General features: G+C 42.4%; 1 protein-coding gene across 1 annotated transcript; it reads left to right on the top strand.

Annotated features, from left to right (window-relative positions):
- On the top strand, window positions 1-27,877 carry Dsg4 (desmoglein 4). Its single transcript, XM_050134845.1, has 16 exons — window positions 1-315; window positions 3,892-3,927; window positions 5,311-5,442; window positions 8,348-8,503; window positions 8,823-8,967; window positions 11,051-11,217; window positions 11,475-11,609; window positions 13,140-13,325; window positions 15,181-15,452; window positions 17,055-17,194; window positions 19,530-19,748; window positions 20,465-20,770; window positions 22,713-22,852; window positions 22,990-23,053; window positions 24,324-24,532; window positions 27,107-27,877. Exons 1-16 carry the CDS (start codon window positions 1-3, stop codon window positions 27,875-27,877), a joined length of 3,393 nt encoding a protein of 1,130 aa, XP_049990802.1.

Here is a 27,877-nt window from a genome sequence, read left to right as displayed (position 1 = left end):
ATGAGGGTGTCTTCACTGCGGAGTGAAAATTACCTGGCAAATCTCTACTTGATTTATAAGCAGGACCCAGCTAAGACTCACTCTCACTGCTTTCAAGTTCAATTAGACAACTGGTTGATTATAGCTCTGAAGCGCTCAGCTCCGCTTGTCTTCACCAAAGGTGGGTGGGGACGCGGGGCAATGATGCCACTGTGGCTGTTAGGCCTGAGCCGGTGTCAGGAAGGGAAGAGGGTAACGTCCAAGGGAAGAGCAAAGGGAGAAAGGGAGAAGACAAGAGACGAGTGTGAGGCTCAAGATGGGAACAGAAACTTCCAAGTATGGGGGGGTGATTACATGTGTGGTGATGTGTGTGTGTTCATGGATGTGTGTGAGGACTACATGTGTGTGTGCAGGGATAACACATGTGTGGGTTTGTGGGGTTACATGTGTACACATGTGTGTTCACATGTATGTGTTTGTGTGAGAGGTTATAGTGTGCATGTGTGTGCAGGGATAGCACGTGTGTGGGTTTGTGGGGGTTACATGTGTACACGTGTGTTCACATGTATGTGTTTGTGTGAGAAGTTACAGTGTGTGTGTGTGTGTGTGAGAGAGAGAGAGAGAGAGAGAGAGACAGAGACAGAGACAGAGACAGAGAACACGGAAGTTAGAGGACAACTCCAGGTGCTGTTTCTTTGATGCCTGCTACTTTTTAAGAGACAAAATCTTTCCCTGGCCTGGAATCCACATGTAACTAGACTAGCTGACCAATAAGCTTCTAGGGCTCCATCTGTCTCTAGTACCCACGCCACCACCCACAGAATCACAAACCTACATCACCACACCTGACTTGTAACACTGACTTTGACATGGAATTGAACACAGATTCTCATACTTGGGAGACAAGAGACTTAGACACAGCCATCTCCCCCAGATTTTCTAGGTAATAATCTCACATACTGAGGTCACTGATCTCATATTACCAAGGTGGGAATTGGGTGTGAGATTTGGTGTACAGTCCTCACAATGGAGAGTGGTTCTTAGATACCCCAATTCCCCAGCCACCAAAATGAACAAATAGCTACTGTGAGCTCTAAGGCAGCCACTAGACAGATGCCTGCAGTATTCACTGACACGGGCCCTTACCCGTGGGCCCTTACCACAGTAATCACTGAGTACAAAAAGCAAATTGTGTGTATACTTTCTTCTGATGGAAACAACTATTGTTGTATAATTATGTGTTTGGAAACAAAACCAAAGGGAAATTGTTGCTTTCTGAATAGGAAGATTCTGCTTGATTTTTCCTTATACCTTCCAGAATGATCTGCTTTGCTAACAAAAAGCTCTAACCTTGAGTCAAGATCATGTGACAAAATAGACCATTCTCTGCAGCTAAACCATGGCGTCTTCTACTAAATCCTATCTTCCGCCACAGGCCTGGACTCTCCCTAATGTCTAACGAGCCCCGTAAGCAGGAGAACGGGAGTGAAGAGGACACTCAGTGCCCCCACTGGCGGATTTCCAACCTCTGCTGCTGCCGTTCTGGACTCTGCCATCCCAAGCCCCACTGTGCTCTCTTCTGCCTGCACGCTCTCCTGCCTGTCAGAATCTGCTCTGTGTCCATGTCAGCTGTCCCCCTCTCCCAGTTCCTGAGTTCCTCTTCTAGCTGGAGTTGACAGCAGCTTACCACACCTTAAAGTCTCCATAGCCCTCATAGATTGCCGAGTTCTGGACAAAACACCAAAGAACTCCTCATTCTGTTCTTCCTTGTGCCCGCGTGTCCACGGACTCTTCATCAGCTATGGATAGTTGTTGTCTTTCTCTTTGTCCTGCGTGTGTGTGTGTGTGTGTGTGTGTGTGTGTGTGTGTTTACTAGAAACTGAACCTGTGGTCCTGAAGATGTCAGACAAATACTCTAACACTGGGATATAGTCCCATTCTTATTTCTAAGTTTTTGAACTCAAACATTTTCCAATTCAAGAATGCCAAAAAGGCCTACCTCTTTCTTTTAGTTTCATGTCTCCTACATCATAGACCTCTAGTGACTGCTGCAATATGCTTAGAACTTCTATGCCCTGCTCACCACAAAAGCTGGGGCACAATGATATGTGAAACTAAGCCAATTATTCTTCATAATGTTTTCCTATTTTTACTGTATTCTTTCATTGTTTTATAAATGTATTTGTTGATACAGTCCTCATTTACTTGTATCATAAGAAGTTGGCCTCCAACTCACTATGTAGGCTGGGTGAACTTGAACTTCCAATCCTCCTGTATTATCCATTGCCTGAGCACATGGGTTACAAGTGTGACCAGCACACTCAGTTTCCTATGGTGCTAGGCTAGCACTCAAATGACTGAGTTATATCCCCAAAACAGTAGCATATATTATATGAAATGTATGTATGCATCATTATAACATAGTATGCCATATATACACCGTGTATGTTGATTTTTCCATTCCAGATAGATGTTGGCTCTCATAATCGAGTATCTGTTTTATCTGCACATTTCACACTGGTTTTGGTTTTCTTTTACGATGTCACAGACAGAAACCAGGGCATCAAAAGCACACAGAGTAGGCACTGTTCCCCTGAGCTGCCTCCCCAGACTGCCTGCCCTTCCAATTCGTCCATCTCCACTTTCTTTCCTCGTATCTCTAGCTACTCTATTGTTTATTTCTCACCACTCATCCTCACCTTCCTACCATTCTTCCTCCACAATACCCTTCTCCTGTCCTTATTGACTGTATATTTGGTCTTGGTTTTACTACAACAACAACAAAACCTCCCATCTAATTAACCTGTGAACTGGCCAAGTCTCGTTTACCTGACAACTTGTTGAAATTCTAATCCACCATTGCAACTTCCCCTCCTCAGTAACATTTTGCTGACTCTTGCAAACTGACATACACCGTGTACAGAAGTCAACAATGACCTCCTGCCTCAAGAGCCCAAGATCTTCCCAGTTCCCATTCTCCTTGACTTCCATCCGACCCAAGGTCATTAAACATCTCTGCTTTGCCTAGCTTCTCCTCACCCTGCTTCCTTTCTGTTCCTCCGTGAGCCCCTCCCCTCCTCCTTCTGCTCTTAGCACTGCCTTTGTATTCCTTGCACCAAAATAAAAAGAGATGCATTCAGCACAGGTTCTGATCTCTGCCTTCCTTCCTTCATCTTTTCTGACACAGGACCTCACATAGCCCCACTAGCCTCCCACGACCTGGAACAATAGTTCACAGTTACAACTGTGCTCTTCTGTTTTCTTAAACCATGTCATTTTACATTTCATATTTCCTTCAACTCTGAATAATAATACTCTTTGTACAAATCGCAGTTTCCTATTTTTTATTTGTCTTTGTTAGGGTTTCTGGTGAAGCTAGTTTCCTAACTTGGAGACACAAGTGTGTGTGACTCTTTGTTTGACTGAGCGTGTGTGTGTGTATACATTCACTCATGCAAGCATATATGGAAATCAGGTGTCAACATACTTATTTTTCAAGATAGAGTCTCTCACAGTAGCTGTAGTTCTCCCTTTTGGCTAGACTGGATGGTCTACAAGCCCAGGAATCTACTCCCACCACCCTAGGACTGGTGTTAAAAGTCTTTGTCACTGTGTCTAGCTTTTACAGAAAGTATGGGGACTCTGAACTTAGGGCCTCATCCTTGCACAGAAAGCATTTTACCTGCTGAGCCATCTCCTCAGCTCAGGAGCTTTCTTTTTGTGTTCTTATAAAGCTCAGAAGACTTTTAAAGATAAGAAAGCAGCTCTGCATTGCTTATCTTCTACTACCAATTGTATTTTACATTACTGATTGCATATACAATTTTAAATGATGAAAGAATATCATAATATTATAATTCTGTGTCCTATAAATTATACAAATGTATGCTAATGTCTTGCCCTCTGTTACAGGTGGTACTGGGAGTGAACAGTGAATTTATCGTTGAGGTAATGTATGCATGACTTAAATGAAAAGAAATTGGATGTTAAGATGCACCTATGTATTGAAATATTAGCAACTATAGTGATCTTGACAAAAGGTAAAAGATAGAACCTGAGTTGGCCTGAAATAACAGTAGGAAGGCCCTAGATCCTGACGACTATGCATATAAGACATGGTTTCCAGAGCCTGAGGTCGTTGCACCTCCACTCATTCAACTATATTAGCAGCTTATTTGTAGACTTCTCAACCTACATCAAAGCAAGCGAAGCCCTTGAAGAAGGAAGAGGGATGTCAGTGAGAAGGTACCACTGATGCCCTGTAAATGAAAGAAAGTTGCAAAGTTAAAAATTCCTAAATTGCAACTCAACAGACTGGCAGAGAATCTACTTCCATTCAGAGTGGGGCAGAAATCAGCCTAAGGGCCTGTACCTCCTGAACCCATCACCATCAAGAAATCTTCACCGGGATTATCTCAAGTCACTGGAGAAAGTAAAGTCATGTCTAAGGGACATTGACAAAAAATAGATACATGGGACATTCCAGACAATGGAATTAAAATGGGGGAGGTACAAACTCATTTGTTCTTGAAATGATAAACTACACTCCATTCTTGTGGGCATCTGCTTTCTCCAAGAGCAGCATTCAAAGCCTTAAATAAACACGATCATCTATGATCCAATAAGGACATTAAGACTTATAGAAATAAATACGCATTTCATGCTTTTACACATGGTTATATGTGTGTTCATGGTTGATGTAGAATTGTTGGACTCTTTGGCACTGTCAAATTCTTGGCGAATCTATAGACAACAGCAACATAAATTCATGAAAGGCCAAACATCCAGCAAGATACAGCCAACATATTCAGGAAATGACAGAGCTGCACATAGGATGGCCACCAGAGCTGTGAATGCTCCTTAGAAGCTTTCTAATGTGCAATACCACCCACGGATCTCAACTACAGCAAACTGCTTATCAGCAGAAGAGAAGAATCCCTTCCTTTGTTTTATATGGAACACATTCACGTGGAGCAGTGACAGGGATGGGAAAACCCAGTCAGAGACCACGGAAGGGTGGACCGGGCAAGGTCTTTACCTAGGGAGGGAGGTGCACTGAAGAAGAGAGGCGCCACATGGCACAGCACAGCTGCAGAACACCAAGCACAGCTAAGGAGACCTGTTCCCATAGGATCTTCTAGAAACATGAGACCGTTCTATGTCTAACACCGGCAGGGGAGGGAAGGTTTATGTCCAGAATTATCCATGAGAGAATCGCTTTTTTTGATCCTCAATTTAGCATTTCCTCTGGACACATCTTACAATGTCAATAAGTTGCCTAAGCACAAGGTACCCAAACACTATGAGAAACATCCATCGTTTTTGCTTTAGGTGAAAGAACTAGACGTTGAAAACGGCACCACAACCTGGCAGACCGTCAGAAGACAAAAGCGGGAGTGGATCAAGTTTGCCGCCGCCTGTCGGGAGGGAGAGGACAACTCCAAGAGGAACCCAATTGCCAGAGTGAGTGATGGAGCAAGCAGAGGTAGCCAGAGCTCCTAGAGGAAGTGTGGCCCTGCTTCTTCCTTGGGATTGTTGGCTGCACTGGTCCACATGGGTGGAGGGAGCAGAAGCTGGAAACAGGGCTCAGACAGCTTTGGGTAGGAGACAGCTCTCATGGAGACAGCTTCGGGGAATCTGCTCAACTTTATTCCAGAGTATAAGGAGTATAGGTTAGGGAGTCCTTGGGATAAACCCTAATTTGCATCAAGTGGCAAGATCCTAAGGGAAGACTTTCTATGTGACAGCGGGGTCCTAAAGCAAAGCTCCTAGCACAAGTCTTAGTTCCCAGAATCCAGCAGGGGAGGCCTCTAGCAGGAAACTGGGCCAAGGGTCACCCTAGAGATAATTCAGGCTTCCAGGCTTAGAGACTGCTCTCAGATAAGGTCAGTCCTCCCTGCCCCCGGGACATTTTCCAGATAAGGGCAGGTAGAGAGCTGGAAGTTTCACCAAGGGTCAGGAGGGGGAGTCCCCATGTCCCCAAGCTTTAAAAAAAGCTGCCAGGCCATCCACTGCAATCACTGACCAGCCAGAGGGGCCTCTTAACACGGAAGTTTGAAAGCTCTGGAAAGTTTCAAGGATTTGCAGCTTCTGCCGCCCAAAGAGATTTAAAGGAATGGTACACTGTCGTTGACTTATGTTGCTCAGACGTTATTTTTTTTTAATGTGTGTGGAATGCGGAATGCTTGCAGATGCACTCATGTGTATGGGTACACATGCATAGGTGTGAATGTGTTTATGGAGGCCATTAGATGACCTCAGCTGTATCCTCAGTGGTCTTCAGCTTGTTCTCAGTGACCTGGAGCTCACCAATTAGGCTAGGCTGGGTGGCCAGTGAACCTTGGAAATCAACCTGTCTCCAGTTGCTGTGCACCAGAATTACAAGTACATGTCACTATGCCCAAACTTCTTCAATGTGAGTTCTGGGGATCAAACGCTAGTCCTCATGCTTAACAGGCAAGCACTTTACTGACTGGGACATATTCCCAACCCAGAACACTCTTAACTATCCCAAGATGGGGACTGACACACAACAGAAGGTCCGTGGTAAGCCAGTCTAAAAGATAGACGTGGCTCTCCACCATGAGTGGATAGAGTCCATCTACTGGGTTCTGTGTTCCCTCTATAAGTCACAGGTTTATCAGAGTGGGAGACCTACTCCCAATGTCAAGGGTTTTTCATACTGGTTAGTTTTAGAAATAAAAAAGGCAAATTTGATGCAACTCAAATCTCTAAGCCCTAATCTCTTTTTACAGAGAAATTTTAATTACATTTGTGTGTGTATGTGAGAGAGAGAAAGAGAGAAATTGAATATGTGTGTGTGTGTGAGTGTGTGTTAGAAAAGGGTATTCATGAGAAAAAGTGTAGATGAGTATTGTGAAAGTAGGTGCATATTTGGGGAAAGTGTGTGAGGGAAAAAGAGGGGGAAGAGAGAGGGGGGAGCTGTAGGAAGATATGTGCCTTCTTAGTCCATGAAAGCTGGAGACCTCTTATTTCTGAATGTCTTGACCCTGGACCTTCACCGAATTCAAGGAGGAGGGTCCGGCAAATCCCTTCTTTATAGCATTAGAACACAGAGCAAGTGTTAGCAGGGATATTGCGCTGTGTTCAAAGAGAGGCATTTTCTCACTGACGTCCAGAGCTGAGGAAAACTTTCCTGATATTACTCCCATTTGATTCATCGCTAATTACAGAGTTGTTATGTAACTCATATTTAAAAATTCAGCTTTCTTTGCTTTGGGGGAATTCCTAGGTCTCCTCCTATTAAACAAGATCTTTAGAGTTAAACTAAGCAAACTTAGTTTATTCCCAGTAGACTTGAGTCATAGTGTTTTGGCAACAAATCTTAGTATTCTCATCTGCAGTATACAGGTAAGATTCCAAAACATAAAGAGTCTAAATTTATAATCAATAGAAATTAAACTAGTAAAGCAAAATCCGTATGGCATATTATTAGCTATGCTATCTGTTGGCATAAAAGTGACAAAGTAGATTTGTAGATATGATATTTTTGTTGCCTCCAAACACCACATTTTTTCTTCCAATGTTCCTCATTTACGTATCATTTTAAGTCTCAAACTCAAATATAACCAAAGTAATATTAATATAAACCAATTTTTAAAAAATTATCAAAGAGATGCTGGGGATGTTGGTCACTTGGTAGAGTACCTGCCTAGCATACATAAATTTCTGGGTTCCATTCCCAGAACCTCATAACACTAGGCATAGTAGTACCTCATGCTTGTGATTCCAGCTCTGGAAGGTGTAGAGGCAGAAGCATCAGAATTCAAGGTCATCCTCAACAAGACTGAGGCTCACCTAGGCTATATCAGACCCTGTGTCAAATATAAAAGCAGGAGAAGCAGGCTGGAGAGATGATTCAGGGATTACTAGTGTGTATTGCTCTCGCAGAGGACCAGGATTCAATTCTCAACACCCATTTCCGGTGGCTTGCACTTCCCTCTAATTCCAGCTCCAAGAAGTCCTGATGCATATGGCTTCCAAGGGCATCTGCACTTGTACACACACACACACACACACACACAAGCACACTTGCTCACATGCGCACACACTTACTTAAAAAAATAAAACAAACCCACTAGAGATTCGCTTACTTTTGTCAGACTCTCTTTGCAAACAAGATTAGATCATTGACAGTAAACATCAACTATGTGTGTACTTTCTGCACATCATCATCAGACAGGAATTGTACACAAACACACACACACTGTATAATTCTGTAATGAGCCTATGAGCTAATGTCATCATGCTCCCATAGTATAGAGCCTGGAGAAGATTAGTTACGATGGTCCATCCCAAACTACACTGCACCCAAATTAGATCCCAGTCATCGCCATTTCTCTTCCAGATTAGATCAGACTGTGAAGTGAACCAGAGGATAACATATCGAATCTCTGGAGCAGGGATTGATCGACCACCTTATGGAGTGTTCACCATCAACCCTCGGACTGGGGAAATTAACATTACCTCAGTGGTGGACAGAGAGATAACCCCACTGTTCCTGGTGAGTCCCGGAAGCTTTTATTTGTTTGTGCTGGTTTTTCTCCTTTAAAAAAAGAAAGAAAGTAAATCGAATGAGTGGATAAAAAGAAAATAGAATGAAAGAAGTAAAGGACTTGAAGGAATGAGAAATCTGAGAGCCAGCTTGGTGTGCCGTGTATTTATTGTACCTGCTTATGAACAAGTGATATTTCAATTGCTAGGCTCCACTATACTCTTATAATTTGGGGGAAATGTTATTTCTTGGCACATTTCATGTGTTTGCAAGTATGTTGCTTAATTTGCCTTGGTGGAGAAGACAGTTTCTCTCTGACTTTGCACAGATCCATTGTCGCGCTCTGAACGCACGAGGGGAAGACTTAGAGAGGCCCCTGGAGCTGAGAGTCAAAGTCATGGATGTGAATGATAACCCGCCGGTCTTCACTCAGAATGTGTACACAGCCACCATTGAAGAAAACAGCGACGCCAGTGAGTGGAGCGCCACCTCTTTACCGCACTGCATCTGCTCACTTCCTCTACACAAGGGCTTTGAAAGATGGAAACGCCAGCTTATTCACAGATCAGGAGAAGCCAACCCCAGACATTCTAACACAACTCAAATGCAAACGTACATGGTTAAATTGCTAGATATCCTCTTATTCATAGATGACTCTTAGACATGCAATTGAGCCAGTGTTCAGTGTCATTCTCCGAAATGGGTGAACTGACTTAATCTGAATGAGAAAAGCTTTAAAAATGTAAAACCACAACAGATTCCATTCTGACCTATGCCTGGAGCGGGCATAGCTGAACCACACTACAGAGCTAGTATGCAGGTGCTGTCCCATCAAAGCCAGATGGAGAGTATTTATGTCTTCGGACAGCAAGTGACATTCTTCTTCTTCTTCTTCTTCTACTTCTTCTTCTTCTACTTCTTCTTCTTCTTCTTCTTCTTCTTCTTCTTCTTCTTCTTCTTCTTCTTCTTCTCTCTCTCTCTCCCTCTCTTTCCCTCTCTTTCCCTCCCCCTTTCCCTCCCCCTTTCCCTCCCTCTCTCTCTCCCTCTCTCNCTCTCTCTCCCTCTCTCCTGCTCTCTCTCCCTCTCTCTCTCCCTCTCTCCTTCTCTCTCTCCCTCTCTCTCTCCCTCTCTCCTTCTCTCTCTCCCTCTCTCTCTGCCTTCCTCCCTCCCTGTCTCCCTCTCCCTCTTCCTCCCTTTCTGCCTTTCCTCCCATGTCTTTTCATCCTCTGTAATTCCAAGTCTAGTGCCTCCCCTAGCTTTCCTTGTCTTTCTCTCCTTCTTCCTCTTGTACTTTTCCGATGTTGCTACTTAACTCTCTCTGCTCCCATGCGACCTACTTCCACCTCTTCCCAACCCTCTAATATTCCTTAACCTTTCCATTCTGCACCTGACGTTATACCTCAAAATGCATTCCAGAGGATATATTAGCAAAACTGGGGAGAAAGGCATAGAAACACAAGTGTTTTAAACATACACAATAAGAAGGCATGGAAAGGCAGAAGGATTTCACTAAGGGGCACAAGAGGGGGCAGGAGGGACTCTAACTTTAGCTTCCTTATTAACTTGCTCAGAGCAGCCTTGGTGAAGGAAGAGGAGAAAACCACAACCAGTCCAATGGTACTTCCATCTCCTCCTCCTTTGAGCACAGCTTCTAAACAATACCCTACAAGACCAGACACACCTTCATAAACTCTGAAGTCCTGGTGCCCCTGCCTTACCTGTCCAAAGGCACCAAGATATTCGGCAGTGGGGTCTTCACTTTGAGGTCTGGGAGGCAAACTATCTGCCAATCCTGGAAAAGTCAATCCTGTGGATGATGACAGTGGGAACTGGCCACAAGGTCCTTTCTTTCTCTGCATGAATAATTAAGAACTTCTTATATTTTTTCTGATCAATTATTCATTTTCACAACTGTATAACTTTTATTTTGATAAATTATCTTCAAGTTCAAACAGTCATAATTCTGTTACAAGTGACAATTAATACTATACATATTTGCTAGGTGTCGTGGTACACACCTTTGCTCCCAGCACTCAAGAGGCAAAGGTAGGCGGATCTGTGAGTTCAAAATCAGGCTAGTTTATATAGTGAGTTCCAGGACAACCAGGGTTCTGTAGAGAGAACCTGTCTAAAAAAAAAGGCACCCATATAAGTAATAAGTGATTGTAATATTGAATTTAACTAAGTATCAATTTCTTAATTAAACAATATAAAAAAAATTTCATATGGCTATGGTAAAGACAAATCTGATAAAAAAATCACTTCCTTTATCTTTATGATAGTCTGCCAAACTTTTTCATATATTAAAAAACACTAGTTTGCTACTCACTTACCATTAACAGAGAAAAAGAATAAACAGTCAAGCGTTTCATATGTGAACTACTGCTATTTCTGTAACCACCGGTGTGGGTGATGGGACTCCATGGTGTAAGCTACAGTAACATACTCTCGAGGAATACTTAGGGAAAGCCAAGGAAAAACCTACCCCTCTTTTCATACCTGATGACTTGATGGATTAGAATCCCAACCATTCTCCACCTTCACCCTTACTCGCAGATGCGCTGGTGGTAAAGTTAAGCGCCACAGATGCAGACGAAGACAATCACTTGAATTCTAAAATCGCCTACAAGATCATCTCCCAGGAGCCTGCTGGCGCACCCATGTTCATGGTGAACAGGTACACCGGAGAAGTCCGCACGATGTCCAATTTCCTTGACAGAGAGGTAAAGCCTTCTTTGAAGGACTGATAACAGCGGGTTTGGTTTTGAATAAACAAAGTTAAAATGATTCGTGCATGACCTTAGTCCGGTGCACAGGAGGGAAGGAAAAATGCTTGAGCCAATTTTAATAAAAATTAAATGATCACTGATAAATATTTCATTTTATGCATCTATTAAAAAAAACAAATAATGGCATTGGATTGTGTTGGAGTCACAGTCCCAGTACCTAAACCTTATGGCTGTCTTTCATTCTGATTAAGCAACACAGTATGTACAATCTGCTCGTGAGGGGCTCAGATCGGGACGGAGCCACAGATGGGCTGTCGTCCGAGTGTGACTGCAGAATCAAGATTTTGGATGTCAATGATAATTTCCCCATCTTAGAGAAAACTTCGGTAAGTCATTATTTTAATGATCTTTTTCCCTTGACAGTAGTTTGCCTTCATGTTTATTCAGAAGTCTGGCTGCTACAATGTAGAGAGACGCAGCTTTATTACACAAACCTTCTTCTGTATGGTAGCATTCCTACATGTTTATCTTTTTCATTTTATTTACTTATTTTTTTGTGTGTGTGTATGTGTGTGTGTGTTGTGTGTCAGCACACAGGTGCCATGGCACACATGTGAAGGTCAGAGGAGCTTTCACGAGTTTGTTCTCTCTTCTACCATATAGATGCCAAGGTTCAGACTCAGATAGTCTTGGCGGCAAGTGGTTCCACCCACTGAGCTACCTTTCCTGCCTCTGTTTAGTTATCTCGGACTCAGTCTTCCAAGGCAGTCTCCTCTGTAAAAACAGTATACTCCACAGGCTATAGTCACAGAAATGTGGGAAATTTGTTGATCCAATGAAACAATAACAATATTTTTGTATAACAATATATTTTGTATTTTTGTATACTTGATGAATTAATCATATTAGAGTCTCAAACATTCTCTATTCCCATTCTCACCTTTATCATAAAGTATCACAAAATCAGAACTAGAAAGGTAGTCCAGTTGGCCAAATGGTCGCCTAGAATGCATAAAGCCCTGGGTTTGATCCATAAATACCACACAGTGTGGGTGGTGGGGCGTACCTGTAATCCCAGCCCTCAAAAGTGCGCATGTGGTAGGGAGTACCTGTAATCCCAGCCCTCAATAGGCAAAAGCTAGAGGCTCACAAGTTGAAGGTCATTCTCAGCTACATAGAAAATTCAAGACTAGCCTGGGTTATGTGAGTCTTTCACAAAAAAAAAAAATTAAATCCAAATAACAGGGCCAGGAATAGCTTGCCACCTGCTTTAGTAAAACTAGATTCTCTTGTTCATTTCTCCTCATGTTGCCGTCACTACTTTGTGCTGAACAGTGAAGGAATAAGCAATGCCACTGTAGAGTTTCTGACCCACAAAGTCCGATATGTTTGCTATTTGGCCACTAACAGATTTCGTTTTTGTTTTTGTTTTTTTGTTTTTCGAGACAGGGTTTCTCTGTGGTTTTGGAGCCTGTCCTGGAACTAGCTCTTGTAAACCAGGCTGGTCTCTAACTCACAGAGATCTGTCTGCCTCTGCCTCCCAAGTGCTGCCACCACTGCCCATCTTAACAGATTTTTTAAAATATGTAATTATTTATTTAAAAGAGAGAAGTAAAAATAATTTTAAAATAAATGGGTAAAAAATGAAGAGCCAATGTGATATTGACTTCACATGTAGCATTTGTAAATGAATTTTTTATCTTATAATACATCATTCTTATATTTGCTACTGAACAGATGCCACTGTAAATGAATTTTTTATCTTATAATACATCATTCTTATATTTGCTACTGAACAGATGCCACTTAAAATGTTTCCAAAAACACTGGCATGGTATTTTAAAGAATAATCCTATGATTGTAAATCTCTTTATTCCTGTAAAATTCATGTCATAGACTTGACCCCTTTATTCCAGTACTCAGCAAGTATTGAAGAAAATTGTTTGAGCTCAGAACTGATACGATTACAAGCAATTGATCTTGATGAAGAAGGCACTGATAACTGGTTGGCAGAATACTCAATCCTCTCTGGCAATGATGGGAACTGGTTTGAAATCCAAACAGATCCACGAACCAATGAAGGCATTTTGAAAGTGGTCAAGGTAAGCATGGGATTCCTATGGTTTCCTTCCAAAGAAGCTCAAAGTGATTCTTAGACTGATTAGGCTTTCAAAAAGCTCAGAATCTAAATGCTGTCCGTATCCATGAGTTTCCTGACTGTGATGGAGGAGGCTTCGAGGCTAGCAACACAATATCTGTTAGTAAGAAAAACAAGGCTACCTTTTCTCATAGCACTCAGTGACTCTGAGAAAATAAGAAAGTGCCCTCTAAGTAAACAGTATGTCCATTCGTAGAGCAAAAGTGCTGCCTGGGTGGGATGTAAGGCCCATTCGGGGTGGGGTAAACATGAGGTGCTGGTGAGAGATGAAAAGGTGAGGTTCTTCTCAACCAGTTTAGTCTGAAAAGGTTTCATGCAGTGAGCAAGGGCACTGGGGTTCTCTCAGTGGGATTTCTATGCTAAAATGGAAATAGCAAACTCTAGTCTTTATTAAGCATTACAATATTCTACTCCAGATATAATGATATAATCTAACCCACACCACTCTGGGCAGAAAAATCTGTAATTTCTTTTTATAAAAATTGAAGAAAATCAAAGATCAAATTGTCTCATTTCTCCTGGGAGGCAAACGATAAGGGCAGAATCCAAACAGATCTGTAGGATCCCAGCCTGAAGACGGTAAACCAGGATTCAAGAAAGAACCCAAGCTGCTTACTTTAGCTTCTAGAACAGTCTTCACAAATACTGCCCAGCACACCCTGCTTCTACAACAGCTTCTTCTCTTGTAAACTTTTATGTTCCCACATCAGTCAGTCTGGATCAAAAGACTGCATTCACCTTTCATGCAGAAAACTCGCTCAAAGGTGGCTTTCCTCAGGGTGTGGCATTTAGTGATTGCAGTGTGCCTAATAAAGGAGCCATCTGGTCTACCAGACCCAGTGCAACTAAGTCATAGCATCAGGCTGATTGTAATAGCAAAATATTTTTAGAATTGTTTACATCATCTAAACTCATAACCATATGTTTGCTTAGATCATACATATTGTCTCCTCTATTCTGCCATTGCTACTTTAAAGATAGTCTCAGATGTGAATTCTACAAAGGAGGTCTGGGACCTAATTGCTCAGTCAGTAGTTGTGGGCAAATTTTGATCCATTCCAGATTTACTTTTTAATTTTTATAAAAAGAGGTGTCATTTTTCATTTTAAGATTTTTTTATGAAAAAAGTTGAAAACTTCAAACTATAATCTCAATTTTAAATCACAGACTTAAGGGTGGAGATTCAGCTCAGTGGTAGCACACCCATCTAGCATGTTCGAGGCCCTGAGTTCTATTCCCAGCATCATAGAGAACAAAGAGAAACAAATAACAAATGACCCTTAAGTGAACACATGCATAAAACACACTATGTAACTAAGATTATTTCAACGTCAAGGGTCAGAATTGCATGGTTACAGGATTTTGTTCTAGTCTATAGCCTCTTTGTCATGTTTCTTATTCTAGCATAAGGGAGCACTGGGCTAAGGATATGGCACAGCTGGTAAAGCACTTGCCATTAAAACATGAGGACCAGAGTTCAAATCCTCAGAACTCATAAAAGAGTCATTTGGGCATGGATGACCACCTGTATTCAAAACCACAGGACAGAGAGACTGGGGGTTCTCATGGCAAGATGGCTAGCCATACAAGCCATAGTTTCAAGCTCAGAGAGAAACCCTGCCTCAGTATATAAGGTGGATAGCCACGGAGGAAGACATCCAATATCACCTCAGGCACGCATGTGTACCTAAGCCACCCACGAAAATAGCACTTAAAGCATCTATGCCCACTATAATACATCCTCCTCCGATAGAGAGACCCCTTTGCTAGTTCAAAACTGTTTCTGTCCATCATTTCAGATGCTGGATTATGAAGAAATACCTAATATTTACCTCAGCATTGGAGTAAGAAACAAAGCTGAATTTCACCACTCAGTGGTGTCTCAATTCCAAATGCACTCCACCCCTGTGAGAATCCAGGTTCTCAATGTGCGTGAAGGACCCACCTTTCGCCCCAGTTCCATGACGTTTAGTCTCCGAGAAGGAACCCGGGGAGACTCCTTAATGAACTATGTACTTGGCACATACACAGCCATAGATACGGACACAGGGAACACTGCAACAAACGTCAGGTATGACAAGTACTTTCCTCCCGCTTGTGTGGCCGTTGTTCGTTCATGTGGAGTGTGGTAGAGAATTGGTGTAGCACTCGGGGGATGGAGGGTTTTGTCTTCTTGCTTGTTTTAGGGGACTATGACAGCATTTGATGCTTTTCTGGAACTGAAGAACATGTTAGTGGCAATGGGAGCTCTAGCTGGTTATAGCATAAGTGCGTCTGGGGAGTGGCTGCAACATTAAAGAGCTTCCAGTGTTGCCAAGAGAGTCTCTTTGATCCTTTGAGGTCGGCTGTACTACCCTGAACTAAGCCGGTTTAGGTCATATTGTAGGCAGTAACACACCATAAAGAGTGAGTCACCGCCTGCTCCCAGAGAACCTGGGGCTATCTTTGAGATGAGTTTCAACTCTCTGCTTGATCTAAAAGAAAAAAATAAATAGTGGAAGAAACCGGAACATACGTGTTTCAGAAATGTGGTGAGCATCCCAAGGCAAAGCAGGAAAAGAGAACACATTAGGGGCACTGGGCACAGACTACACACAAGAGCAAGAGAGCCTAGAATGTTGAAATAAGGGGCGGCGGGGCTGCGTCCCCGGCACCTGGCCGCCCGCATGGTTAGCTTATGCCCCGAAATAATTACACGGAAACTGTATTCTTTCAAACACTGCCTGGCCCGGCTAGTTCCAGCTTCTTATTGGCTAGCTCTTACATATTGTTCTAACCCATTTCTAATATTCTGTGTAGCCCACGAGCTGGCTTACCAGGGAGGATCTTAACCTGCATCTGTCTGGACTGGGAGAATCATGGCGACTCTCTCACTAAGCTTCCTTCTCCCAGAATTCTCTTCTGTTTTCTCCACCCACCTAAGGGTGGGCCTATCAAGGGGCCTAGGCAGTTTCTTTATTAATAAGAAATCACTCCCACATCACTAGAAATCACTAGAAATGGTCTTTCCCTCCCCCTCTTGTCTCTTGCAGCTCCTCTCCTTCCCCAGCACTTTCAGAGTGAACAGATACCAATTTAGTAATCTAATTGACTCTGTGGCAAACTTCTAAAGTTTGCTCGCATGGGGAAGCGTTAGGGGATCAGCTGAAGGAAGTGAAGGTGTGTGATCTCAGCTGCTAGAGACCCAAATGTTCTTCATCTCGGCTCAAGTCCTTCGGATCCGTCTCCAGATAGAGAGGTGGATAAGGGCTACCACAAGCCCCTGAGGAGACAGACAATATGAAGCCAGCCTACCCCAAGCCTACAGTCAGCAAGTAGTCTGTCATGCCTGAAAAGAAATACTTGTTTTTCAAACTAGAGAAAGTATATTTGCTATAACTCAGTAATAAATGGGCTTGAGATATACCCATACATTTTACTGTATAACCAAAAATCTAGAAGAAGAAGTAAATTTATATTGTCAACCTAATAACAATATATTCAACACTGGATTCTCAGTGGAATAGATACACACACACACACACACACACACACACACAAGCTCACATTTTGTGAGCTAAGACAATGATGAATCAAACATACACAATGCGGGCCCACTGCACTGCAGTTCTCATATGATTTGGAAATGCTAACTTGACAGAAGTGTAACAATGAACTTGTTGTTTAAAAACAGGTATATCATAGGGCATGATGCAGGCAGCTGGTTAAAAGTTGATTCAAGGACTGGTGAGATACAGTTTTCTAGAGAATTTGACGCCAAGTCAAAATATATTACTGATGGAATATATGCAGCAGAAATCCTGGCTATAGATGGTAAGAATTTTTTCAATATTTTAATATGATTCATACTATTATATGAACTATTATGAATATAGCTATTCTAATGTTGAGCCAAAATCTGTTCTGTGAATCAAAAACCATTGCTTTCTGGTATGTTAAAGCTTACAGAAAATTTTAGATATGTTAGATTAAGAGTTAAACTTACCAAATCAAAAAAATAGACAGAATTCATTTACACTTGTACCCATAATTTATATTTAAGCCATAATTTATCTCACTTAGTCCTAAAACAGAATCATATGAGTTCTATAGTATAAAGCATGAAAGTTGAATATGTATAAAATAAAAGTTTGCTTCTTCTTATGACCACATAGCTTGAGTATGGCTAATGTCACTAAGTGGAGCATGCTAGGAATTTTTTCTTCACAGTCAGGATTACAAGCTGTGCCAAAGATCACTACAGGGTCACCTTGGTGGGAAGCAGTGTGCCTGAGAGTATACTTACTTCAAAGTCACCAGAATTGAGCCTTGATGAGAAACCAGCCTGTTACTTAAAAAATATATTACACTGTCCACTGTAAGATGCTCTTGGCAAAAAAAAATCGATTATATATTATATTATACCATCTTTATGCAAAGGCTGCATGGAATTCATTTGTGATTTGGCCACTTCTCTCATGGGAAAATCTATGACATGTTCCTTTTGGTGACTCACAACGGGGGTTTGTTATTTGTCGACAATCAATGATTTTCGAGAACAGTGCCTAGGAAGCCAGATGCCACAGAGAAAACAGAGTGAAGTCAGTAGGAAAGAAGCCAGGTAAACGTCCCAATGAAGGCCTAGGTGAAGTCAGGGGTGCTAGGTTAGTGAATGGCTGCATCTGGCCTTCACAGTGTCCAGAAGGAAAGGTGATTGAGCAATGGCAAGCTCAAAACCCAAAAGCATGATAAAGTCTAAGAAATGAGCCACAAATTTTAGTCTCATCCTAAGAATGTCTCTTAACGTTCAGGTCTGCTACATACCTAACATTGTCTTGCTTACTTAAGCCAATGTTCTGAAAGGGAGGTGTTGTTGTTGTTGTTGTTGTTGTTGTTGTTGTTGTTGTTTTGAAACAGAATCTAAGCATGTTGATCATACCTTGGTCATGAATGAAAATCAGCAATAAGTAGAATAAAAAGATAATTACAGCACAAGAATGAAGAGAAAACATGATAGCAAAATGTGACAGAAGATTGGCGTTTCTCACCTAAGCACAGGATCCATGTAGGCACACAGCCTCCTCTTCCTGTGGTTGGCTTTGAATCGGGACATGTAGACAGCAAGGGAGGAGACAGACGCACTGGAGGGCAAGCTTTCAAAACAGCAGCTTCAGCTCTGGCTACAAATCACAAGGCCACAAGTCGGCTCCAGAGAGTGGCAAATAGAGCCAACTGTGGAAGACTATAATGTACCTCTAATAAAAGACACTTTAGAAAGTCCTGTGGTGATCATACTCACATGGGATAAAGACAGGCTCTTGACCTACCATCACTTAAGTACACAAAAACATCTTTGGGGAAGGCAAGATGGCTCAGTGAGTAAAGGTGCTTGCCACCAAGTCTGATGACCTGATTTCTATCACAGGCAAATAAATAAATGCAGCAGAATATTATCTTTCAAATAAGTGTATTAACATAAAATGATTTATCTGGTTAACCTAGAGAGGGTAATATCTAAATTTTCAAATGAGAAAATGGCAGCTCCTTGCAGTGTAAAAACAGCAATACTTTATTCACTAGAACACAGCTTAAAGTAGGATGTGGCCTGCACTCAGACCCCAATTTTGGTCCTCTACTTTTTCTAATACATTATACTGACCAATGCTTTGTTTCAAGTAGATTAGAGAGGAAATTGACATTTGTCCCTAGAAATGAATGTCATTACAGAGAGAAATAAACTAAAATTCTCACCAACAAAGAAAAATGAATAAAAATATACAAGCAATTATTCAACCCCTCCCCCACCACAGTTTTGAATACACACGCGCAGAATCAGTCGGACCCTGAAGAGGGAGACTGACCACAGCTGTAGAGTCCACCTCGTCAGGGCAGGATGAGAGGAGCAAAGGATGAACGTTCTTTGAAGGACATGCCAGTTCCCATCTCCATCTTCGGGAGAGTGAGCAGAGTGTACAAAGATGAGAAAGGCTGAAAGGCTGCTGGAGGGGCCACAGTGACCGGAGAGACCCAACCAGGCACAACCCGTCCCGCCTCGCACGTCACTTGCACTGTCCATACTTCCTGTGGCATCTTTGTGGGATGGGAAATCGAGTCTTCTCCCCACCCACAACTCGGCTTACCCTAACTCCCAGGATGCTCTCCTTTTCAGATGGCTCGGGGAGAACAGCTACAGGAACCATATGCATTGAGGTTCCCGACGCCAATGACTACTGTCCAGTCATTCACACTGAAAGAAGAAGTGTCTGTGTCGATGCTTCGTCTGTCAGGATCTACGTCAGTGATCATTCCTTCGGGTCTCCCTTCACCTTTTGTGTGGTCGATGAGCCATCAGACACAGCCAGCATATGGCATATCCGATCACTCAATGGTAAGTGGAGTGCAAGGTACCCCCTTGAAGCCCCAGAGCGAAGCAGTGAACAAAGTCAGGTCGTCAAACACAGACTTCTGGCTCTTTCTACGGCATACTCACATTGAAAGAAAAATCAAATTATACTAGATAGTTGGGGGAAATATGCCTGGAAAAAAAGTCAAAAGATTTCAGTAGTGCAGGGATAATCCATAATGTGTAAACACCAGCTAATTAACCATCATCAAGTAGGCAGTAAATCAACGTTTGGTCACTTGAGATAAACAGATTACTTGACTAATCAGCAACGGTCACAATTCCTTGCATTTTATAAATCCAGACAAAAACACCAATGTCTCTGAAATCCTCGTGCCCTGTAGAAAATCACCCGCTTTCTCTTTGCCATTGAAATTGTTTCTATAATGAGCTGAGTTCATTTTTATTTGTAAGGATAAAAGTTGAAATCCAAACCGCCAAATATTGCAGAAATGGTTGAGCAGAACATGAGACATGTTATCAGGTGAGATGCTCTTGTGACAGTGCATGCTACAGTTGGGGACAAGGATAACCAACACACAGGGAGACAGCTATGGGATCTGGCCCTGGCCCATATGCACAGCCTTCAGCTCTGGATTAGATACATAATGTGGAGAGAGGCGCTGAATCTGCTGTAGGTGACCGAGAGGGTTGCTCCCAAGGACTTCTAACGTGTTTGCTGTGTCTTCCTTGTTCTTCAGAAACCTCTGCCATCCTTATGACTGAACAGACTCTATCTCCAGGAACGCACCAAATCCCCATTCTTGTGACGGACAGTCACAACAGAGCCTGTGAGCTGCCGCAGATTGTCCTGCTAGATGCCTGCTTTTGCGATGACCACCACGTGTGTTTGCACTCCAGCACCACGGGCATCTACAATGGGGACGGCACCTGGGTGACAGATGACACCTATGGGACTGTCACTGATGATGGGGTTGGACAGTCGAATGTCAGACTTGGACCCGCGGGGATTGGCATGATTGTTCTGGGCCTCTTGCTGCTTCTTTGTAAGTACTATAAATCGTCTCTGTGGACACACAGGAACTAAGTTCATTTGGCCATTGCTTACTGGTATCTGCAGCCATCTTGGGGCTGACAAAGGCTTGCACCTGTTTGATAATGATAACAACAAAGACCAAGGGTTAGTGCCTTCCTACAGACTGGAAACATATGCAAATCATCAGGTATAATCTACACACATATAAAATAAGTCCTGTAACAGAAACCCCACCAAAATGCTTCAAAGCAGAAAAGCAAGAATGAGAAATTCAAAAGAGGGGAGTTAAGGAAATTTTACAGAAGTGGATTTGAGCTGGACCCTGAAAGTTGAGGATTTTCTCAGAACAGTGTAGCATGGGATTAAATCTAAAAGGCAATTGAGGACAAAGAAGCAGCCCAAGTTAAAACAGATGGGATGGAGGTGGAGCCCAGTGGGATATAGCAAGTCACTAATAAGTAGGACCTTGGGTTCAGTCTTCAGCACAAAGAAAACAACAAGCAATAGGTTGGGTGGCGACACTGAAGGCTTAGCACATGGAGGACGGAGAAGTAGAGAAGCTAAGCAGTAGACTGAGGGCCAGCTTGGAGGCACTTCTGTAGCATGCTTGGAGCATTACGTGTTCCTCTGGTCACAGGCAATGAAGGAATCGATGCTTATTGAGCCCTCGGGTGAGCTGCTCCCCTGGTAGAGTAGGATCCAGGGAGAAGCAGTTCGAGAAGCTGTAGAATCTACCCAAAGACCCTGATCCTAGGGATGGCAAAGCTGCTGAGCCAAACTCTCAAAAGGAGGCTTGTCTTTCCCTGTGCTTTATTTCTTCAAAAGGTCTTCAAAAGAGAAGTCAATTATGAATTTTATTTTGCCCCTAAAGTATTCATACTCATTGGGAATCCAACACTGGATTCTTAAATCAACATGATTAAGTTCATTAAATTGGGCTGTTGACATGTATCTGTGAATGAGTACAAACTAAAACATTTTCATTTGGAAATATAAGAAAATAATATCTGGTGTTTGGACAGACTTTCTTAAAATGATCTAAGAATTTGCAAGGTTACACAAAAATCTTGACTCATTCTCAAAATGCCTTTGGGAATGTCCCAGAACTTGACCTTTGGTGTCTTAATTGACCTATGGTATCTTACTTGACCTGTGGGATCTTACCTGACCTAAAGTATCTTATCTGACTTAAAGCATCTTACCTGACCTAAGGCATCTTACCTGACATATGGAATCATAGCAGTTGTAATAAACTATTCAAATCAGTAGTTCTCAATCACACACACACACACACACACACACACACACATAAGAATTACCGAGAGGTCTTTTCAGGGTTTCTTGTCTGAGTCATAACCCAAGATGGGACCTAAGTATTGTCACCTTAGGCCCTCACTATCTAGGTGTTAAAATCCACTACTAACATTTGCATCAGGCTACATACCCTGGGGAAAGGTTCAAAGTCAAATTTTGAAATGCATTTTCTATTGGCTCTATAATACTCCTGAAAGCTCCTAGCGTTGAAATGTCACATGGGAAACTGTCATAAATTGAGGGCCATCCATGTGTATATTCAGTCAGGAGTTACATAGTACCCATAGACATAGAGATTTTCATGTGCACATATGGGAGACTAGGAGTCAGAGAACTGAGTCATCAGTTGGTTCAGAAAACCTGGACTCCAGGGAGAACTGGTTCTTCCTTCAAATCATTTAGTAAAGTCTGGATTGCAGAGCCCCACACCCTCTCCCCTTCCAGCTCTCAGGTTCCCTGTGGTTTGATGTTTGTGTCTATAAACATGGACAGTTGCGTTTGACACTGTTTCTCTGATGAGGGGGCATCTGATACACTATTGCCTTTATATTTACCCCGTTCCAATTATAGTACCACAAAAAAAAATGTGACTTCCTAAGGGGGCAGCAGAGGTTAACTCTCATCCCTTTCTTGGCCAGTGTCTCCTCTTTTACTGCTTATGTGTTGCTGCAAGCGACGACAGCCAGAAGGCCTGGGGACCAGGTTTGCCCCTGTGCCCGAGGGAGGCGAAGGAGTGATGCAGCCTTGGAGAATAGAGGGAGCGCACCCGGAAGACAGGGTGAGTGCTTCCCACGGAAGTGCGGGGTTTCAGCGGGAATTCAGTCAGCCCTAACAGTTCCATACAAGGCAAAAGCAAAGTCTCAGCTTTTAAATGAAGAACATGCAACATTTATCTTAAAATCTCTTTTCTTTCAGGATGTGTCCAATATATGCGTACCCATGACAGCCTCTAATACCCAAGACCGCATTGACTCCTCTGGTCAGTTGACACCAATTCTGTTTTCCTTTCTATGATTTACAAAATCATTCTATCAAACCAATCTCAAGTGAAAATACCTTACACATTAGCATGCGTGTGAATCTTATTGCATGAGAATACATTCAGAGGGTAAATGACATGTCTGGGGCGACCACTCAACTTTTCTATCTGAAGTTACAGATGAGCAACTCAAAATGCTGCAACTTAACAGTCAGAGTCTGAAACCATAATTGCGATTTTCTTCCTAGTTCTGCCACTTACTAGTAAGAAGTCCCTAATAGACCCAGCCTCTCTGGACGTAGGTCCTTCTTAAGATGAAGGTTACATAACAACTGATACTATAATTGTAATTCTGTATAATAAGATTTCTTTAAAAATTCTTTATGCAGCATTGATTTAAAGATCTCTTTAAAACCACATACATGTTATATAAAATATATATACATTCAGGTGATAGCTATGATGTATATTCATATGAATGCATTTTCCTGTATGATACAATGTATATGATTTGAATAGTGCCTGGAAAGGGGTGCAGCTTACTGCAATGCTTATCTATAATAAAAGTTATTTGGAGAAAAGGGGAGAGAAGAACAGCAACAAATATGTTCTTTGAATGACACACTGGGGAAAGCTCTTTTAGTTCATATGAGTTTTCTCCACACCAGTGTCTTACACGATCCATACGTCGGCAGTCGCACGCAGCTCAGGGTACTTGAAAGTACTTCACAGTTGGGAATGAGTGAACCAAGCAGGGGTTGTCCAGCTGTAGAGCAGACGTGATATTTTTCGGAGATGAAAAATCTTAGTCTTAATACCTAAAGCCTGGTACTTCCATGCAAAGAATATGCGCAGTCCCCAAGTGAGTCAGCTCTCCAGCGCACATGCAAATGAGGACTGGAGATTTGGCTGCTGGGAGCAGCCTAATTCTTGCTTCAGGACATGGGTTGTGCCCTCTTAAGTGGGCTAGGGCATAGGGATTGCTGCGACTGCACAGACCAACCCAGCAGCTGCATTATGTGTCTTTAAATACCCAAGGTTGTGTCCATGAGAATGAGCCGTGTGCCACAGCTGTCTCCTCCACTATCACTTACTCTTGACAAGTCTGGGAATTCTGCAAGGGGCCACTCATTGCCTGTCCTTCTAGAACCACTTCTGTGCTGTGTTGGTGGTGGGAAAGAGGTTGTAAAATAAGCCATCCGGGTAATCTGGGCATTGTCATGGAAAAACCCTGTCTTTTCAGAAATCTACACCAATACTGTCTTTTCAGAAATCTACACCAATACTTACGCTGGTGGAGGAACAGTGGAAGGGGGTGTGTCAGGAGTGGAGCTCAATACAGGCATTGGAACAGCCGCAGGCCTGGTGGCTGGAGCAGCAGCAGGGACCCTGAGGAAGAGAAGCTCAACCATAGGGACACTTCGGGAATACCAAGACACTGGCATGAACATGGCCTTTTTGGACAGCTACTTCTCCGAGGTAAGCCCTACACACAGACTTGGAAGGCATCACTTTAGGACTAAAAATATATTCAGCTCCTTTTTAACCCTATCCCAATCTTGAATTTTAAAAAATTTCAATTCTTAAAAGACACAAAGCCAATTTGCAATAGTGTTTCACATCTAACTATTGTGAAAAGACTAACATCCCCCATCATCCCTTGCTTCTTTTTCCTTAACATCTTCCCTTCTGTTTTCTTCTGATTTCTCCATTTTGTTGCCATAGCGACAACAGAGCAAAAGGACGCTAAGAAAGAAAATCAAAATTGCATTAATGTCCTCTAGGATGCCCTTCTTGTTCTCCAAGTGGATCCAATGAAATGAGAGGACAGACAGGACAGGGCAGTGATACAGCTAAGTTGGTAGAGTATCTGCCTAACACACACAAGGCCTGGGTTCAATTCCCATCACAAACCAGACTTTGGGGTGCACATCTGTAATCCTAACATTTAGGAGGTGGAGGCAGGAGGATCAGAAGTTTGAGGTCACCCTCAGCTACATAGTTCTAAGTTAACCTGGGATAGAACCTATCTCAGAATAATGATAATAATAAGAATATAAAAAATAATAGCAGTTGTTATTATCATTATTAGTATTATTATTATGACAGGACTGGGAGCAAAGGGATTTAAAGCTCGATAATGCATTATCTCAACTTGGTGATAGATAAAAGCTAACAGATAGGAACCCAGGGTTCCTCTTCTCAGTCTAGAGCCCATATATTTGTGCCAGAATGCCAAATAAATGCTCCAGGAAACTATGCTGGTCTAGCAGGGCACTATACGTAGTAAATAAGTTTGGGCTAGAGAGCTAGATCAGCAGTTAAGAGAATTGACTGCTCTTCCAGAGGACCTGAGTTCAATTCCCAGAACCCACATGGAGGCTCACAAGCATCCCTCATTCCAGTTCCAGGGTTCTGACACCCTATTCTGACACCAGGCATACACACAGTACACAGATACACATGCAGACAAAACTCATAGACATAAAATAAACTAAGAAAAAAATTTAAAAGAGTAAATAATTTTTCATATTGAAAAACTTTATTTTGTTTGATTAGCAATACATTTTTATTATCTCCATTAGACTAAAATATTCCTCAAATGCTAATACGTGAATTTCTCCATTGCTCTTTAAAAGAAAAAGTCCGAGGATGCTGTGGTTTAAACTACACACAGCACCTATGCATCTGTGCACAAGACCAGGCTCTTCACCGTTCCATCACGGACAGGGAGGTACCCCCACGGCCCCACCCGCACTTGAAGAGCTGCCGGCACTTAATGGCTGCCAGCAGAGGAGAAATAGACATTTCCTAGGTTAGGTCCACACTCCAGTAAATAGCACATCATTACCTGTGCTTGATGCAAGCAACCCCAACTCAGTAAAAGAAAAGAAAAGTCATGAAAGCAGCACGGAGACCAGTTAGGAAGACAAGGGGGTTCGGAGGCAGTCAGAGGGGATAAGAGAGAGCAATGAGGGCAAACAATCCTACTACTTGGTACACATGTATGAAATTATTAAAAATAAGCAAAAATCTAGTAGTTAAATACTATTGTAAAATTCATATAAATTATATATAAATATATTGATTCTTAATAATGGATCAATACTGCTAATCAACTTAGTCAATAAGTAGGCTCAACTTATATGTATCCAGAAATATTTTTAGGTCATTCAGAAAGTCATAACTATATATTAAAGACCTTCTATAACTATATTCATAACTATATATTAAAGACCGTCACTGCAGTCGCTACCTAGTCCTCCAGGCAAGTCCGGATCATCTGAGGGCTGATGACATACACTCACTCATTTAGTGGGAGAAGGGAGCTCCACAGTGAGACTGCCTCAATAATAGTAATTTGAAAAATGCCACAGGGGCCATCACTCAAACCTGACATCATCTTCGAGTGGCTAAGTCACACAGAACTTCAAGAACATTCTGAGAAAGTCTGGCATTTAGAGAGATTTCTATCTTTGTATGTGTGTTTGCTCCAAATTCATCTAATGTCTCTCTTTACGTAAATATCTGGAGCCCAGCAAACTGAGCCAGCATGTAAGGGTGTCTGATGACAAGCCTGACAACCTGAGTTCCTTCCCCGGATCTGCGTGTCAATAGGAAAGTTGTCCTCTGACCTCCATATGAGTTCTACCGGCACGCACATGCATGCAAACAAATAAATAAATGTATAAGTGTAAAAACATTTAAAAATAAATACTTTGAACATAATTAAACCCATTTTATTTCTATGTCACCTCAGAAGCAAAGAACTATAAATCAAAAAGATCTGTATATTATCTGATTCAAAACACATCATTTATTAATTTTCCAGTTAGATTCACACATATTCCTCAAATTCTATGCCCCATTAACCCAAACAATGATCTCTATTCAAAAACAAAATAATGTAGTAATGCATCCAAGTATTGTTTTATTCCTTAATTTAGTCCACAGAACCTTTAGTTCAGAAGTCTCTGGAACATTGCCGTTGTTCTTCGGCGGTTGTTGTAAAGGAAAGAAATCTCTAATTCCCTGTCTCCCCTCCCCTCTCAGAAAGCATATGCTTACGCGGATGAAGACGAAGGCCGGCCAGCCAACGACTGCCTGCTCATATACGACCACGAGGGAGTGGGGTCTCCTGTGGGCTCCATTGGCTGCTGCAGCTGGATTGTGGATGACCTGGATGAAAGCTACATGGAGACTTTAGATCCAAAATTCAGGACTCTAGCTGAAATCTGCCTGGACACAGAAATCGAACCGTTCCCTTCACACCAGGCCTGTATTCCCATCAGTACTGACCTCCCCTTGCTGGGGCCTAACTACTTCGTCAACGAATCTTCAGGAATGACTCTCTCGGAGGCTGAATTCCAAGCAGAAATGGAAGCAGCCTCTGAACCCATGATTCATGGAGACATCATAGTGACTGAGACGTATACCACTGCTGACCCCTGTGTGCAGCCAACGACGATTGTTTTTGATTCTCAGCTTCCACCCAATGTAGTCGTGACCGAAACCGTAATGGCGCCTGTCTATGATGTTCAAGGGAACCTTTGTGTACCTGCTGAGCTAGCCAACACACACAATGTATACTACGCTGAGAGAGTGGTGGCTAGCCCTGGGATGCCTGACATGGGCAACAGTAACATGACGGAAGCCTGTATGGGACCAATGATGAGCGGAGGAATTTTGGTAGGGCCAGAAATTCAAGTGACGCAAATGGTGAGCCCAGACATTCACATAAGCCAAACCATAGGCTCCAGCTCCCCGGTAACATCTCAACATCGAGTAACGAGATACAGCAACATACATTACTCCCAACAGTGA

The sequence above is a fragment of the Alexandromys fortis genome, unplaced genomic scaffold (genome assembly GCF_014885135.2).
Source record: "Alexandromys fortis isolate MF-2015 unplaced genomic scaffold, M_Fortis_MF-2015_v1.1 scaffold_25, whole genome shotgun sequence".
NCBI classification, from domain to species: domain Eukaryota; kingdom Metazoa; phylum Chordata; class Mammalia; order Rodentia; family Cricetidae; genus Alexandromys; species Alexandromys fortis.
Note: the sequence above shows the minus strand (reverse complement) of the source record. Positions and strands in the feature narration are given on the sequence as shown.

Bases quoted from the DNA above. Each gene is read 5' to 3' on its own strand.
- Dsg4 (XM_050134845.1), top strand. From the start codon at position 1: ATGAGGGTGTCTTCACTGCGGAGTGAAAATTACCTGGCAAATCTCTAC. The intron at 11,218-11,474 runs GTAAAGCCTTCT...ATTCTGATTAAG, and splicing joins CCAATTTCCTTGACAGAGAG to CAACACAGTATGTACAATCT. The intron at 15,453-17,054 runs GTATGACAAGTA...GTTTAAAAACAG, and splicing joins AACACTGCAACAAACGTCAG to GTATATCATAGGGCATGATG.